The sequence below is a fragment of the Balaenoptera musculus genome, chromosome 20 (genome assembly GCF_009873245.2).
Source record: "Balaenoptera musculus isolate JJ_BM4_2016_0621 chromosome 20, mBalMus1.pri.v3, whole genome shotgun sequence".
In the NCBI taxonomy this organism is placed as follows: Eukaryota; Metazoa; Chordata; class Mammalia; order Artiodactyla; family Balaenopteridae; genus Balaenoptera; species Balaenoptera musculus.
Genome location: NC_045804.1, coordinates 15058427 through 15075928, shown reverse-complemented (window position 1 = coordinate 15075928; position 17502 = coordinate 15058427). Strand labels below are relative to the sequence as shown.

General features: G+C 42.2%; 1 protein-coding gene across 3 annotated transcripts in view; it reads left to right on the top strand.

Annotated features, from left to right (window-relative positions):
• MAP3K3 (mitogen-activated protein kinase kinase kinase 3) overlaps positions 1–17502 on the top strand; it is a 61043-nt gene that overhangs the window by 12149 nt on the left and 31392 nt on the right. For all 3 annotated transcript variants that reach the window (XM_036836520.1, XM_036836521.1, XM_036836522.1), the window contains 2 exons: positions 7016–7056; positions 15073–15172. In XM_036836520.1, coding sequence (XP_036692415.1) covers positions 7016–7056; positions 15073–15172 — 141 coding nt within the window. The remainder of the gene's footprint in view (positions 1–7015; positions 7057–15072; positions 15173–17502) is intronic.

Below are 17502 nucleotides of genomic sequence, written 5' to 3'. Positions count from 1 at the left end.
ATTTTATACATTGTAAAACAAGGTACGGGTGTAAAGTGGTAGTGACTACATCACTTCTGTCATGTTCGGGCATTGTGGGTATGAGCGCTAGTGAAAGCTTCTAACAAGAAGTATGCAGATTGTCATGGAACTGAAAGGGTTACGGTTTTCTACCTTTATTGGATTGACATTACTATCTATCAGATGGTCCTTTGCAGACTTATGAAGCTAACCTGATATATGAAAGTCCCAGTAGAAGAAAAAATAGAATCCTTATTACCATGGATTCCTGTTTCCCTTGAATCTTATCACGGTGGTAGGTAGAGGCTTGAACAGAGCCCAGGGTCTGGGTCTGACCCTCCAGATGATCACTAGTGGGTGCTTAAGAATGGAAGAGTTGCTTTCTTCATAGCAAGCACTAGAAGGGCAGGCTCTTGGCTATCAGTTATAGAGGAGGAGAATTCTAGGAGCTGTTCCTCCACAGGGTCAGTGATTGAGCAGACTGCCTTTTGCTTTTACTGTGATAGACCTGACTCTTCAGGACTTCCTTTCTCTTTCAAGGGTTGTTGATAAGATAGGCTGGCTAGTTTGAAAATAAAACATAATACAGCATACAAGCCTCATATTCTATTTTGTAAGAAACTTCCTTTTTTTGTGTGGTAGTTTATTAACTAGCAGTAAATAACTAATACACTATTTCATCATTGATTTATTCAGATACTCACTGAGCCCCTGATGCATGCCAGGCACAATGCTGGGACTGGGGATATAGAAAGAATTAGGGTAGGGAAGAAGGTTGCTTTATAATCACCTCTTCCACTGATCTCTTAGGACTTTCCTGAGTCACACAAATAAAATTATTTTTGTTGCTCTTTTCTTCTCATTTATTTACTTTCTTTGGCAAAATAAGGACTCCAGTGCCAGAGATGTGGGAGCCAAAAGTATATAGCAACTACAGGGAGGGGGAGCACTGCAGAATCAGAGAGCGGGCACCAGAGACAGTGGCTAGCTGGGGCCTTTGCCAGGTCAAAGGTTCACAAACCTTTGTTTAATAAAGGTTTTTTTTTTGAATTCTTGGGAGTCTTCTTGGGTTACATGTTCAGTTGTTGAGTTCAAACTTTGAGAAGGTCATGTCTACTTAAGTTTGGTATCATTGGTTACTCCTGTTGCCCCCTGAGTTCCCAAATCTGTAGCTCAGCCTGGAGGCCTGCACTGTCCTTCTCCTGGGCATGGCTCTCACTCTTCCTTTCACCAAATTAGCTCTGGTGGGCAGGGGACTTGAACCTGCCTAGATCTGAATTTTTGTACTAGAACTTTTTTCTCAGCAGCTGTGGCACCTCTCCATTCAGTTCAACATGGGCCTATACTCAACCTTCTTAGACAAAGAAATATAAGTTATATTCCCTGTACCCTAGGAATCATGCAGTCTTATGAGAAATGAGAAATATGTAAAAAAAAAAAAAAAAAAAAGAAACTAAGCTAGGATGTGACTATGCCTAAATATATGGTACAGATACTGAGAGCCACAGGAGGCCAGGAAGGTGAAAGATGAACTTGGGCCGAAGGAGTTATGGAGTCATTTCTGGAAGAGGTGGCACTGGAACCAGGCGGTGAAGGATGTATAAGAGTTTAGTTAGGTGGAAAGGAGGAAGTATGGCACTCCAGGTTGGGAAGCTGAATTATTAAAGGCCTAGGGGAAGGAATGAATATGGCATCTTTCAGGAAATAGGGTGGGCATTGATCTGGCTGGAGAAAGGGTTCCCTTTGAGAACAAACAGTGTGAGATGATTAGGTAAACTGAGTGAGCTTAAATTCCAGAGGGCTTTGAATGATAGTAAAGAACTTAGACTTTATTCCATAGGTCATGGGTATCACTGATTACTTTTTGAACAAAGAAGGGATGTGGTGAAAGCGGTGGTTAAGATGACTGAAACTGTGGAGGAATGTAGAATGTGCTGGAAGGGGGGAGCTGAGAAGTACAGAGGCTGCTTCAAGAATTCAGGAGGGGAAAGGGGCTCCAAGAGTGACAACTGAGAGAATGGGACGCAGAGTCTCATACTGGAGTCCCTGGAGGGGAGAATTGGAACTTGCTGTCTGGCTGTGAGAAAGGGAAAAGAAAGAAAGAATCAAGCAGAACTCAGAGGTTTGAGCCTGTAGTCAGTATTAGAAATGGCAACACTGAGAAGGGGGACTAGTTCGGGAGGGTAGTTGATGCAGACACACATGGCTAGGTTGAGTTTGTGATTACAGTGAAATACTCTGAGAGTGTATGCAGGTATGTGTGTATATTGCTTTTGCAGGTACACAATCCCTTATCTGCAACTCTAAAATCCAGAGAGTACTGTAAACTAAAAGGTGTTTTTTAAATTTTATTTATTTATTTTTAAATTTGCAGCAAATTCATTTGGCATCAAAACTTGGCCTGAATGGACACAGGGCTATTTACAGTCTTTATTTATTTGACTAATTGTGAATATTCATACTTTTCAATACAAAAACTAGCTTTTGCTCTTAACAGGTAAACCCTAAATCTTAGTGACTGTACAGATATGGCCAGCACAGGGAAGGGGAGGACAGCGTTCCCCACAGTCACTGAAGGACCCTGACTGACAGTGGCTCCACTGACCTGGCACACCAGGGAAGAGAGTGTAGAACTCAACTTTGTTCCCAGCTGCTGGTCAGAAGTAGTTACAGAACCCCAGACTAACTTCAGGGGAGGCTAAGCAGCGCAGAGGGGTGCACGGAATGCCTGTGAGCGCTCTGCTCTGCCGTGGAGTGCTGCCCAGACACCTTCCCCCGAGGGGCGTCGCTTAACGTACAGAGCACGCACCGCTACCTCTCTAAGTCCAGAAGTGCTTTCTGAGACACTTCCGGCCCCAAGGGTTTTGACTAAAGGATAAAGGACCTGTGTTACCATTTTTTGAGCACTTATTATATGTCAGGAACTTTTCTCATATCTTTATCCAATTATTTCATTTAATTGTTTTGATAACTCGATGAGATAGATACTGTCACTATTTTCACTTTTCAGATGAGGAAACTGAGTCACAGAGAGATTAGTTGAAGGTTACAACAAGGAGGTTCTAGAGCCAGGATTTGAAGCCAGACAGTTTGACTCTAGTGCTGCATTCCTAACAATGACTTGTCTGCCTTGTATCCGTGGCAGACAGATGAGGTTTCGCTTGAGAAATTGGGGCTGGACATAGAGATTTGGGAATCTTCTATTTAGAGGTTGCCTGATTTTTTAATTCCTGCCAAGGAGAAGATGTGAGAAGAGGGAGAGAAATCCAGAGGCCAAAAGTCCAAACATTGAGGCACAGTTACATGTTGGGGGAGGGGTGTGAGATGGCATGAGGAAGAGGAACCAGCGAAGAAGCAGAAGTGGTTAGAGTGGTGGCAGGTTCCCTGGCTTGGGATAGAGTCACAGAAGCAAGAGGAGAGAACCTCACGACAGAGGACGCGGCTACCAGTGCGAAATGCCTCGGAGGGGCAAGGAGGATGGTGGGCAGGAAGGATTTGAATCTAGTTAGCTTTATCTGAACTTTCTTATCTATGGCTATTCTAGTCAGCCTGACAGGGGTCACTCAGATTTAGGAACTTGGCAGATTTGGGCACACCATGTGGTACATGGAAGCCAGTCATGGGCCTGCATCCTGCTCTGGAAAGACTGTGGCCACATCAGACAAGGGATTCAGAAGGCTGGGCGTCTTTGTTTACACTGCTTACTAGTCACAGGCTAGGTTAGTCTTGAGTAGGAGTGATTTGTGGTTTGAGGCAAAAGTTTAATTCCCTTTCTCACTAAATTCAAGTGGAATAGTATTTGGATTGTGGCCCACGATGAAATAAATTTAGTTCCTTCAGTCCCACAAAGGGACAGAGGGGATTCCTTCATAGATGCATCTAAATATAATGCCGCAGTTTAGAATGAGAGCTATTGTTATGTGTTTTTATGTTATGTGTTTTTTATTACTATAAAAAATTAGATAAATATCAACAGAGGAATAAATTTTTTTTTTAATCAACAGGAAAAAAGGGAAATCTGAATAAACTATGGGCTTTGTTTAACACATCAATATTGGTTAATTAGTTGTAACAAAAAGAAATGTACCATACTAATGTTACTGATAGGAGAAACTGGGGGGTGGAGGGGGGAGAAGGGTATATGGACACTCTCTGCTCTATCTGCTCAATTTTTCTGTAACTCTAAAGCTGTTCTAAAAATAGAATCGATTAATAAAATATAATAATAGTGAGTGCTACACCAAGGTGTGCTGGGCTGTGAGCAGGAGGAGGTGAAAGGAGTGGTAACCCAGCTGTAGGGACAGACAGGACTGCAAACTGCGGTGAGCACTTGGGGGTACTCCAGAGCTAGTTGTGGAACCGGACAGCATGGGAAGCTGGAGACAGCATGTCAGATGCGGCAGCGTGTTGCAGGCACTGTGCTTCGGAGGGCCTTGCCACGGGAACTGCTTAGTAGTTCAGGGGAAGGAGAAAAAGAAGACAGTGAAAACACTGCTGTCACTCATGCGAACCTTGAAGCCCCATGATAACTTCCTCTGCAGCAGTGCCTCATCTTTCTGCTTGTGCGCTCATATTCACGTGCGCATGTGCACACATACACACACAGTCTCTCTCACCTGGAATGCACACCAGAGGGGGGCACACTGCCTTCCCATGCCACCTCCTCCATCTCCACCTACGCACAGCCTCAGCCAGAGCCTCCCCTACTGGTTCCCCAGGCCCCATAGCTTCCTGCATGATTGCTCCCCTGGTCTCCCGATGCTGGCTCCATTATTACTCCATCTCCTCCATGAGTTCTGAAAAGTAAGGTCTCAAAAGATCCTTTGATAGTTTCCTTCTTTCAGTGCTCCCATTGAAGCCCTGCATCTGTGAGTAAAATAAATCTCCCTTGCCTGTGTGACACTTAAGTTGTAGCATATCTGGGCTTCTTTTAAAGCATTATAATCTTGAGAGAACTTGTTTAACTTCATTGTAAATTAGGTTCTCCTGTAAAATAGACACAATAATAGTACCTGTTGTGAGGGTTAGTTTAATTGATATATGTAACATGCTTAGAACAAGACTTAGTGTATAGTAAATCCTCAGTAAATGTTAACTATTGTCATATTATTAGTAATGGGATCCAGTGGCCCATATGTTACATCAAAGGATGAAAGGGCTGTATCAGGGCTGTAGTTTGAAAAGTTGTCACATCGCAGGCCTGCTCCTCAGGGGAGCTTTGCTGTCCACTGTTTAGTATGTGAGCTTTTCAGGGTCATGAAGCTCTTTGAGCCTCCATTTCCCGGTCTTTAAAATAGTGAGTTAGAGGCTGTATTCTTATATTTTAATTCATTGACTCTCAAGGTGTGTTCTAGGACCCCTAGGAAGTTCTCAAGAACCTTTTGAGGGTCCATCAGGTCAAAACTATTTTCATAATAGTATTAAGATGTTCCTTGCCCTTTATACCCTCATACTCTTAAGAATGTACAGTAGAGTTTTCCAGAGGCTACACAATACGTATTATCACAACAGTTTGAAAGCAAAAACTGATATGAGAATCCAGCTGTCTCCTATTAAGCCATGCATTAAAGAGACTGGCATTCTCTCACTTCACTTTTTTAAAGTTTTTTTAATTAAAATGTATTTATGTTAACACATAACGGTTTTTAATTATTTTTAAATAAAATTTAAATTTTTTCAGTTTTAATTTCTAACGTGGCAAATATCAGTAGATATAATCTACATAAACAAAAGCTTTTTGGGGTCCTCAATAATTTTTAGAGTGTAAATTAGAAACACCAGTCTAGTTCATTTAACTGGAAGGGAATTCTAGCCTCCCAATCTCTTGGGAAAAGGAAGTCCTGTGTGCACCCACCCTACCTTTCAACTTTCTCCCTTTTCTGTCATCTTTTCTGTCTGCTCTATGTTCTTCATCTTCAGATACTCTGAAGCCCTCTTCTTTCTTCCAAGCCACAGTTTTTTAATTTGTCAATCTCAGTATAATTTTCATTCACTGACCATGAACTTTCTTACCTCCCCCTCTATTACTTGTTGGTTTCCCGACTATCTTAGTTTTCTTTTTCCCATGTACCTGTTCTTTTCTTCTATATCTCTTCCCTTTTCCTGTCATTTTTAACTCCCTCAGGTTGTTTGCTTGCCCTTTACAGTATCTCTCGTCCTCCCTGATTTGTTCTTTAACATTCTAACACTCCTACCTCGTCTTAATTTCTGACACTTACACCCAACTCTATTCTTCAATCAATTAATCCGTTTAATAAATATTGTAAGCACAGATGTATACTATTACCTTTGCTGTCACTGGAGCTACAGAAACAAGAGAGACATGATCCCTGTCCTCCTGGAGCTTATAGGGTACACATGATGGTCATTTAGGCTAGAGCTGGGGACAATTATAAGGTATTTGTCCAGAGTGCCACTTTACTCCCACTGAGGGCAGCCTTGAAAGGATCGTGGAAATCATTAGTAGCAGCAGCAACCATTTATTGCATGTCTACTATGTATTAGGTATTTTACTTACATTTTCTCGTTTAGTTCTCATAGCAACTCTGTGAATTAGGTATGTTTAGCCCTACTCTGCAGATGGAAAAACTAAGACTTATAGAGGATAAGTAACTTGGTTGTGGTCGTAGAGCTAGGAAGTATCAGTATTAAGACTTCTTTTTCTGTCTAGTTACATCAGCCCAGAAGGAACGGTGTCCTGGCCAGGAGGTGGTGGTATAGTGGGAGAAACTCCAGAGCCAGTTGTGGAAATAGAGAGTGTTTGAACTTAGAAATGATATGTCAGAGCAGAGCACCTGAGCTGGGGCAGCCACCAAAGGATCTTGTCCCAAGAGCTTTGTTGCCGCTGAGGTTAGAACTCATTGAAAGGAATGCCTGTCGGGGTAGAGAAGCTCTAACAGGAGCCATCAGGGATGTCTGCCTAAGGTTGCTAAAGGACTGCCTGAGGCTTACCTGGGAAGGGCAGGAGTGACACACGCCAGAGAACCCGCTAACCTGTCTATCATTTCTTTGGCAGAGTGACGTCAGAATCAAGTTCGAGCACAACGGGGAGAGGCGGTAAGTCTGCCTTCTGATGAGTGGCTGTGTTCATGTGTGCTGCATTTCTTAGAAAGCGTTCAGCTTGTGGAAGCCGTTGCCCTGGAGTGATTCCTGTGGGGTCACTGGCTGGGGAATGGGGTTGGTAGGGCATAAAGGGGAAAGTTTCACCCTTGGTTTGGCCTACTGATTGAACCTTGTTTCTGGTCTTAAAATTGGAAGCCATTTCAACTGCTGATGTTTTACTCTTCTGCTCTTATTTTGCTACTGTGAGATCCACCATTGTGCTAGGGGAGGAAGTCAGGACCCCAGCTCTACTGAGTCATGGCTTCCAGACACACTGACACTGTGCCAGCCATGGGCATCAGAGGGAGATGAGGATTCTCCTGTTACGTGGTGCCATTCCCATCCCTGGTAGAGTGTCCCTGGTTTTGTCCACATCAGGGGTCAGGTTGGTGAATTGGAAGTTTTTCTTTTAAATGTCTTGGGACTTCCCTGGTGGCACAGTGGTTAAGAATCCACCTGCCAGTGCAGCGGATACGGGTTTGAGCCCTGGTCTGGGAAGATCCCACATGCCGTGGAGCAACTAAGCCCGTGCGCCACAACTGCTGAGCCTGTGCTCTAGAGCCTGCGAGCTGCAACTACTGAAGCCTGCGCACCTATAGCCCGTGCTCTGCAACAAGAGAAGCCACCGCAACGAGAAGCCCGCGCACCACAACGAAGAGTAGCCCCTGCTCGCTACAACGAGAGGAAGCCTGTGCTCAGCAATGAAGACCCAACTCAGCGGAAAAAGAAAAAGTTTAAAATGTCTCTAGGTCATGGGAAGCTGCATCAAGTACCTCAGTTGTGAAAGATTTCAGTTCATTTGAGGACATAGAAAGAGGGAGTTTTCAGTCTGCATTCTGTATTTTACCTTGTTAGGGAAGTGAAAGTAATGTTACAAAACCCTTGTATCCTTTTCTCCATTGTCAGTATTTAGTTTTTTGTAGGAAGTCAAGGTAGAAGTTCTCAGTGGAGAAAAATGACTCCACTGAATTTCTCAAGTTATTTTAAGGAAAACCTTTAAGAAAGCATACAGAACTCTGGTCAGGGGATATTTGAGACCCTGTGTGTGCATGTATGTGGCACAAGCATGCGCACAAGCATGCTTTTCAATATCTGTTTTCCCCCTCTTTGCCTTTCTCTCCCATTGATAACTGCCCCGCCCTTTTTCCTTTGCTTTGAGCATTTGGAGGGGCAAAGAGCATACCCATCAGGATAAGATCCACCTACTTTAGGAGTCCCACCAGCGGACCTTAGTGCCTTCAAATGCTCTTGTACTGGTAGTTCTCTACTGCTGGCATCTTTCAGCCCACTTTGAAACTAGCTCCAGAGGAGATCTTTGGCTGCTGTTCTCCCTTAAAAAAATACATTCGGAAGCCTGCAGGGTTGTCAGAGGTTGCCGGATGGAAACATTGTACAAAGAGTGGTCTGCAGAGCCAGGGTTCTGCTGCCGCCATGTGAATTCTAGGGCTGTTCCAGGGCTGGAGGGAAGAAGGTCTTCTGAGCTCTGTCCCCAGCTGTTTGTCCTATGACCTGCCAGTAGCATGGAACTTAAATTGTCACTTCATTGTTGCTCCTTTTCACACTTCTGACCTGACTGGGTTTTGGAGGGATTGCCAAACTTGGAGCAGCAGAGAGTTTTCAGAAGTATGAAGATATGAAATCAAAAGCTCAGTTGTGTTGGAGCCTAATTACACAGTTACGCTCTCCTGAATTCCTGTTCCCTAAGTGGTATGCAGTTAACAGTGAGCGGACTTACACTGAGAAAGTGTATGTGTTTAGTTTCAGAGATGCTGCCAGATCGAAACCACAAATATTTAAGGTGGTCAGGCTTTTGAAGCCCTGAGCGGCAGTGTTGGTATCAAGGTTTTGAAAACTGCATTCTCTTTTTATGGAGCTGTTTTCGGGAGCCATGGCGTTTCACTGTTTGTGTACTGTGTGTGGAATTGAGGACTTTATAAAGTTGGTGCGGGGAAGCCAAGTTCAAGCTGCTCTGTGCCAGACAGCTCTGGTTTCGTGTATTTCATGTCCTAGGATTTTGTAGAAACTGTTATTGTGGGCTTTCTTTACTTTTTACAGGGAATATGGACAGTATCTACCTAAATGTTGTAGGCCCTTATAGAATAAGAATTTACAGAAAAGAGGAAAGAAGTAGTGACTTTTCCCATTCATCATTGCCAGGTATCCATTCTGGTGGGCTGATTTTCCCTTTGCTTTGGAAGGGTGGGCATCAGACTTCTACCCTTCCTGCCTCTTAGCCTCAGGAGGGCAGAAGAGGACTGTAGATTAGGATCTCCTTCCCTTCGTGTCTGAACACTGGTGAGGATGGTTGTCCTGGGTGTTAGACCCCTCTTTGAAGTACTGGCCTAAAAATGTCTGTTATTCAAGGTGGTAGCAGCAGCTTAGATCTTACCAAACCTGGGAGTGCTGGTTTCTGATCTTGACCAGACTTCTGGGCTGCTTTTGGGGGTTTTGAATGGCTCATCACCAGACCAAATGCAGGAAAATTTATCTCGGAGCCTGATGTTTTTCTAACTGTGCTAGAGACATCTGAGTGATCTCCTGGTATTTTATTCAGAAAGGCTGGCCCTGGGGACTTCCCTGGTGGTGCAGTGGTTAAGAATCTGCCTGCCAAGGCACGGGACATGGGTTCGATCCCTGGTCCAGGAAGATCCCACATGCTGCAGAGCAACTAAGCCTGTGTGCCACAACTACTGAGCCTGCGCTCTAGAGCCTGTGAGCCACAGCTGCTGAGCCTGCAAGCCACAACTGCTGAGCCTGCGTGCTGCAACTACTGAAGCCCGTAGGTCTGGAGCCCATGCTCCACAGCAAGAGAAGCCACCGCAATGAGAAGCCTGTGCACCACAAGGAAGAGTAGCCCCTGCTTGCCACAGCTACAGAAATCCCACGCGCAGCAACAAAGACCCAATGCAGCCAAAAAAATAAATTTAAGAAAAGAAAAAAAGAAAGAAAGGCTGGCTCCTTTTGAATTAATAGAAAGGTATTCTCTCAAAAGAATCCATGGGGCTTCCCTGGTGGCGCAGTGGTTGAGAATCTGCCTGCCAATGCGAGGGACACGGGTTCGAGCCCTGGTCTGGGAGGATCCCACATGCCGCGGAGCAACTGGGCCCGTGAGCCACAACTACTGAGCCTGCGCATCTGGAGCCTGTGCCCCGCAACAAGAGAGGCCGCGACAGTGAAGAGCCCCCGCGCACCGCGATGAAGAGTGGCCCTCGCTTGCCGCAACTAGAGAAAGCCCTCGCATAGAAATGAAGACCCAACACAGCCAAAAATAAAATAAATAAATAAATAAATAAAGTCAGGAGCTCTAAAAAAAAAAAGTGTGCTCAGATCCTCAGGGGTAGATTAGGATATAAACGGAGAGTTGGGGGGGTAAAAAAAGACTTGTAAAGTTTCCATTTAATGTCTCTTACATGGCTATGAGGTGGCACTCAACAAATATGTCTTTAAAAAAAAAAAAATCCAGAAAACACTCGTATCTAGATAACCCATATCTAGATCGCACCTAATTATTGCTTGGGACAGTTGATTTGAGGGAAAAAAAATATAAGGATTACAATATGGATGGATTTCTTGGTGGATATAAACTAATACATTCAGCAGTATAATTTCCAAAAATGAAAGGTAGTGATGGATGAAGGAAAAGTTATAGAGAAATTATCTTCCTGAGATGTTAGGCTTTGTGTGAAGGATAGATTATGGTTTATAGTAATATCCTATCAATGTTGTTCAGTAGAACTTTCTGCTGTAATGGAAAGGTTCTACAGTAATCCCTTGGTAGCCGAGGAAATTGGTTCCAGGACCCCCTGTGGATACCAAACTCCTTGGATGGTCAAGTCTCTTATATAAAATGGTGCAGTCTTTGCATATAACCTATGTACATCTTCGTGTATACTTTAAATCATCTCTAGATTACTTATAATACCTAATACAATGTAAATGCCATGTAAATAGTTGCCAGCATGCGGCAAATTCAAGTTTTGCTTTTTGGAACTTTCTGGAATTTTTTTCAGATATTTTTGATCTGCAGATACGGACCTGTGGATATGGAGGGCCGACTTATAGCTGTGTTCTCCAGTATACTAGGCACTTGCCACATGTATCTAGTGAGCACTTGCAATGTGGCTAGTGGGACTGAAAGAGCCAATTCTAAAATTTAATTTGAATTTAAATAGCCACATGTGACTAGTGGCTACCATATTGAACAGCACAGTTCTAGATGATAACAGCTTTTATGGTGCCTACTGATTTCAGCCAGCCAGATTTCATTAAAATCCAATGGCTTACCTATCAAATTACCCATGACATTTTTCACAGAACTAGAATAAGTAATCCTAAAATTTATGTGGAATCATAAAAGGCTAAGAATTGCCAAAGCAATCCTGAGGAAAAAGAACAAAGCAAGAGGCATACCCCTGCCAGACTTCAGGCAATACTACAAAGCTACAGTAATCAAAACAGTGTGGTATTGGCACAAAAACAGACATTTGGATCAATGGAACACACAATAGAGAGCCCAGCAATAAACCCACATTACCTGCCATCAATTAATCTTTGACAAAGGAGGCAAGAATATACAATGGAGAAAAGACAGTCTCTTCAGCAAGTGGTGTTGGGAAAGCTGGACAGCCACGTGTAAATCAATGAAGTTAGAACACACCCTTACACCATAAACAAAAATAAACTCAGAATGGCTTGAAGACTTAAATAATAAGACATGACACCATAAAACTCCTAGAAGAGAACATAAGCAAAACATTCTCTGACATAAATCATACTGTTTTCTTAGGTCAGTCTGCCAAGGCAAGAGAAATAAAAGCAAAAATAAACAAATGAGACCTAATCAAACTTACAAGCTTTTGCACAGCAAAGGAAACCATAAACAAAACGAAAAGACATCCTATGGACTGGGAGAAAATATTTGCAAATTGATGCAACTGACAAGGGCTTAATTTCCAAAATACACAAACAGCTCATACAACTCAATAACAAAGAAACAAACAGCCCAATCAAAAAATGGGCAGAAGACCTAGATAGACATTTCTCCATAGAAGACATACAGGTTGCCAACAGGCACATGAAAAGATGCTCAACATCGCTAACTGTTAGAGAAGTGCAAATCAAAACTACAATGAGGTATCACCTCACACTGGTCAGAATGGCCATCATTACAAAGTCTACAAATAACTAATGCTGGAAAGGGTGTGGAGAAAAGGCAACCCTCCTACACTGTCGATGGGAATGTAAATTGGTGCAGCCACTATGGAAAACAGTATGGAGATTCCTCAAAAAAGTGAAAGTAAAGTTGCCATATGATCCAGCAATCCCACTCCTGGGCATATATCCAGACAAAACTATAATTCAAAAGATACATGCACCCCTATGTTCATAGCAGCACTATTTACAATAGCCAAGACATGGAAACAACCTAAATGTCCATCGACAGATGAATGGATAAAGAAGATGTGATATGGGGCTTCTCTGGTGGCGCAGTGGTTGAGAATCTGCCTGCCAATGCAGGGGACACGGGTTTGAGCCCTGGTCTGGGAAGATCCCACATACTGTGGAGCAACTAAGCCCATGCACCACAACTACTGAGCCTGCACTCTAGAGCCCGCGAGCCACAACTGCTGAGCCCATGTGCCACAACTACTGAAGCCCGCGCTCCTGGAGCCCGTGCTCTGCAACAAGAGAAGCCACCGTAATGAGAAGCCTGTGCACCGCAAGGAAGAGTAGCCCCTGATCACCGCAACTAGAGGAAGCCCGCACGCAGCAATGAAGAACCAACACAGCCAAAAATAAATAAATAAATAAATTTATTTTAAAAAAAGAGAAAGACAAATACCATATGATATCACTTACATGTGGAATCTAAAATATGACACAAATGAACCTGTCTATGAAACAGAAACAGACTCGCAGACATAGAGAACAGACTTGTGGTTGCCAGCAGGGAGGGGGGTGGGGGAGGGATGGATTGGGAGTTTGGGATTAGCAGATGCAAACTATTGTATATAGAATGGATAAACAAGATCCTACCATATAGCACAGGGAACTATATCCAATATCCTATGATAAACCATAATGGAAAAGAATATGAAAAAGAATGCATGTATATGTATAACTAAATCACTTTGCTATACAGGAGAAATTAATACAACATTGTAAAATCAACTATACTTCAATAAAATAAATTTTTTAAAAAATGGCTTAGATCCCTCTTTCCTGTGGCTTATTGCTTCTTCCTCTGGTTATACCACTTCCCACTCTGGGGGAGCAGGGAGTATATGGAAGAACCACACACTTCTTCCTGTCAGTATGGAGGAGGGCAAGAGCTATAGAGGCTGATGGCTGAGTGCTGCTAGTCTGCCACACACCAGTCAGATTTCATCTAAGTCTAGACATGCTAACAGATTAAGGTGGTTTTAATATACATTTTCCCCTATCACATTAAGCATCTTTTCATGTGTTTATTAGCCATTCATCATATCCTTTGCTTGTGTTTCTATTGGATTGTCTTTTTCTTATTGATTTTTGCAAGTATTTTCTCCAAGTTTGGTATTTCTTTTTAACTTTGTTGATGGTTTATTTTCCCATCAAAGTTTAAATTTTTGTTGTCAAACTTGTCTTCTTCCTTTTTGTCTTCTCTATTTTATGTAATGCTTAGGAAGACCTTCCCTACTCTAATATTTTTTTCAACCCTATATTTTCTTTATATATATGTGTATGTATATATATAATATATATGGGTTTCTGATATTCTCTTCTGTTTATCTCTTTGCTTTTTTTTTTAATATTTGGTTGCGTGGGGTCTTAGTTGTGGCAGGCGGGCTTCTTAGTTGTGGCTCATGGGCTCCTTAGTTGCAGCACGTGGACTCCTTAGTTGTGGCATGTGAACTCTTAGTTGCGGAAGGCATGTGAGGTCTAGTTCCCTGACAAGGGATGGAACCCGGGCCCCCTGCATTGGGAGTGTGGAGTCTTACCCACTGCGCCACCAGGGAAGTCCCTCTTTGCTTATTTTTGTTTTAATTATTTAAGTTTTAGAGTGTTGGGTTGGTCCCATATAAAACTGCCACTTTTATATGCAAAAGTGGTTGACTATGTCCAGTATCATATAGTTAAACCTAATGCATTAATTAAAGCTTTTTATTAAAAAAATTTGAAGCACACACAAAAATAGAATATGATACTCAACCCCCAAGGACCTGTCACCCAGCTTCAACATTATCAACATTTTGCCAACCTTGTTTCATCTATCCCCACTTGTAAATTTTGCTGTGACATTTAATGACAAATCATTTTAAGACCTCTTTGAGCATGTTCTTACTCTACCATCTATTTATAGAAATTGTTCTTTGAACTGACCTGGAGAGTCTCTCTAGAAAAGCATCAATATCAACACTACTTACATGCACACATGTGTCACTGGTTAAGAAAACTGATCAGGCATATAACCAACTCAAGGGGAATTCCTGTGACTATGGCAGGAAATGTCAGTTCTGAGGATAATCAGCATTGAGATTACTGTGGCATCTCAAAAATGAACAATGGAAGAGACCTTTCAAGTCCTGGAGTTGAGTCGTTTAGGAGTTAAGACCATGTTTTCAGGACTGCTGCTCCAATCCCCAGGTTTTCTTCCTAACAGGAATATTTGAAGCATAGTTTTTAAATCCAGGTATCCTCCTATGATACTGCACTGTCATTGACCAAAAGAGCTGAGCTGAAGTGGAAGAACAATGGTTGAGATTGAGTACTGCTCATAGGTACTATTGACAAACCTGAGAGATGCTCAGAAGAAGGGTGAAAAGATAAAGGTAGATGTAAGAGAAGAAAAAAATACAGAGAAAGGCAAGCTGCATGAAAAATAAAGAGAATTCTATGTTGAAAAGAAAAGGAAGATAACACTCAGGAACCATAGCTTCTAAACCCTGCATTTAAAATATACAGTTAACCATGATTTCTGTTCCTTTTCAGAATTATAGCATTCAGCCGGCCTGTGAGATATGAAGATGTGGAGCACAAGGTGACGACAGTGTTTGGGCAGCCTCTTGATCTACATTACATGAACAATGAGGTACGAAAGGTGGATGGTGTGCAGGCAAGGGAGGCACAGCTGCCTACCTTTTTTCTCTCTGTTTAACTGAGGATTTCCTAGTTTGTTCCTTTAATGTCATCTGCAGGTTTTCATTGTCTGGAGCCTCTTTTCTTAATTCCAGTAATTCTGCGATTTCTCTTTTTTACTACATGGGAGGTTACGTAGCTATGTCCATTCCCTCTGCTCATTCAATGCTGGTAGCGCTAATACTCCATGGTGGAATCAGGTACGGGATTAGGTTCAGGGCTTAATATTGTCTCCTTTACATTTTGTAGGTTATCTTTTTCCTTCCAGCACAGCCTTAGTAGCAGAGGGTTCAGTAGGGCTGGGGAGGTGTGGAAAACTGGTGGGTAGATCCTCTATTGACAGGCATAAATGCTGGATTCTTCTCTCAGAGTTTAACTTCTGATTGTAGCTGGTTCCAAACGTTAGCACCTACTCTAATGATTTCTTTAACTCTTAGTCCTCCTGACCCCTCCCGACAGCCATTTTATTTATTCATACTTTGAACATCACCCAGGAAGGAATTCTTTTGAATGTCAGTTACTTGGCTGCTTTCCCAGCTCCAAGGAACGTGCTAGAGGCTGCAGTCTGCTTAGGCTGGTGCTTTGCATTAGTCTGAAAGGCACTATGTTTGTGCCCAGTAAGGAGCCTGCACCTTGAGGGAACTGAGTTGGGGGGCAAGACAGGAAAGCTGGGCAACCTCATGGTTCTTTGAGAGTCAGGTCCTTACTTTGTAGTTTTTCTTGTCTTTTTTTTTAAATTTATTTATTTATATTTATTTAATTTTGGCTGCGTTGGGTCTTAGTAGCTGTGCAGTCTTTCTCTAATTTCAGTGAGCAGGGGCTACTCTTCGTTGAGGTGCACACTCTTCTCATTGCAGTGGCTTCTCTTGTTGCAGAGCGTGTGCTCTAGGCACGCAGGCTTCAGTAGCTGTGGCACGTGGGCTCAGTAGTTGTGGCTTGCGGGCTCCAGAGCACAGGCTCAGTAGTTGTGGCACACGGGCTTAGTTGCTCCGCGGCATGTGGGATCTTCCCGGACCAGGGCTTGAACCCATGTCCCCTGCATTGGCAGGCAGATTCTTAACCACTGCGCCACCAGGGAAGCCCCCTTACTTTGTAGTTTTATTTTATTGGTTGAAAAGTTAAGAATTTCCTCTACTTTGGGGCTTAAATCTGTAGGAGATGAGATTTGTTGGCAAAAACTCTGTGGTCCTCTTCATATAAAATGTACAACCACAACTGGATATATGCACTGCCAAATAGTTAACAAAAATAACACCATCTGATTTTTGCTTTTTGGATAAATTTTAGAAATACAGCAAATTTGAAAAATAAACCACTAACTCTATAGTTAATAAATAACACAGATGTAAGTATTTTAAAGTATGTGAAGTAACACATTTTAAATACAGGATATGAGAACCCTCCCAAATACAAATGTCAAATCCATAGAAGTTTAAAAAATTTCAGCTCAAGCATCAATGACTATATAAGAAAGTGAGGCTAAAGTCAGCTAGCCAATCAGCATTAAAGAAGGTGTTCTTTAGTTAGTAAAGACTTTTCTGGATGATTTAGTACTACTTGTTTCTCTTTCCATTAATATTTCCATTAAGAATTTCAGATGTCCCAAAATCCGTTTTCAAACTCTTTTGCCAAGGGAGTGACTGCCCAGAATGTTGGGTATTCCTTTATTCAAATGTTTATACAGATACTGATTTTAAAGCCAAATATAAGTAATTGTCATTATTTTTTGAGTCAGTGAAGACTAATTTATTTGAGCATTTATTTTTCATCACTTTGTTTTTTGTTGTTTTTTGTTTTTGTTTTTTGGCCACACTGCACGGCTTGCAGGATCTCAGTTCCCCGACCAGGGATTGAACCTGGGCCATGGCAGTGAAAGCCTGGAATCCTAACCACTAGGCCACCAGGGAACTCCCATAATTGTTACTATTTTAAATCATTCATGTCTTTCTGTAGTCTGCTAATGTCAGTGACCAAGAATTGACTAATTTACATCTTATTAATTTCAAATGTCTCAACTATTTTTCTTTTCTTTGCCCTCTAAACCCTGCCTTGTCAGGATTTGTGAACCACAAATGAAAAAATCTGTTGAGATTTTATTTTATTTATGTTTATATTTTTGTAATAATAGCTTTATTGAGATATAATTCACCTACCATAGAATTTACCCTTTTATTTTTAAATTTACATTTTAAACTGTATAATTCAGTGGTTTTAGTGTATTCACAGAGTTGTGTAACTAACATTACTACCTGATTCCAGAACTTTTTCATCACCCCAAAGAGA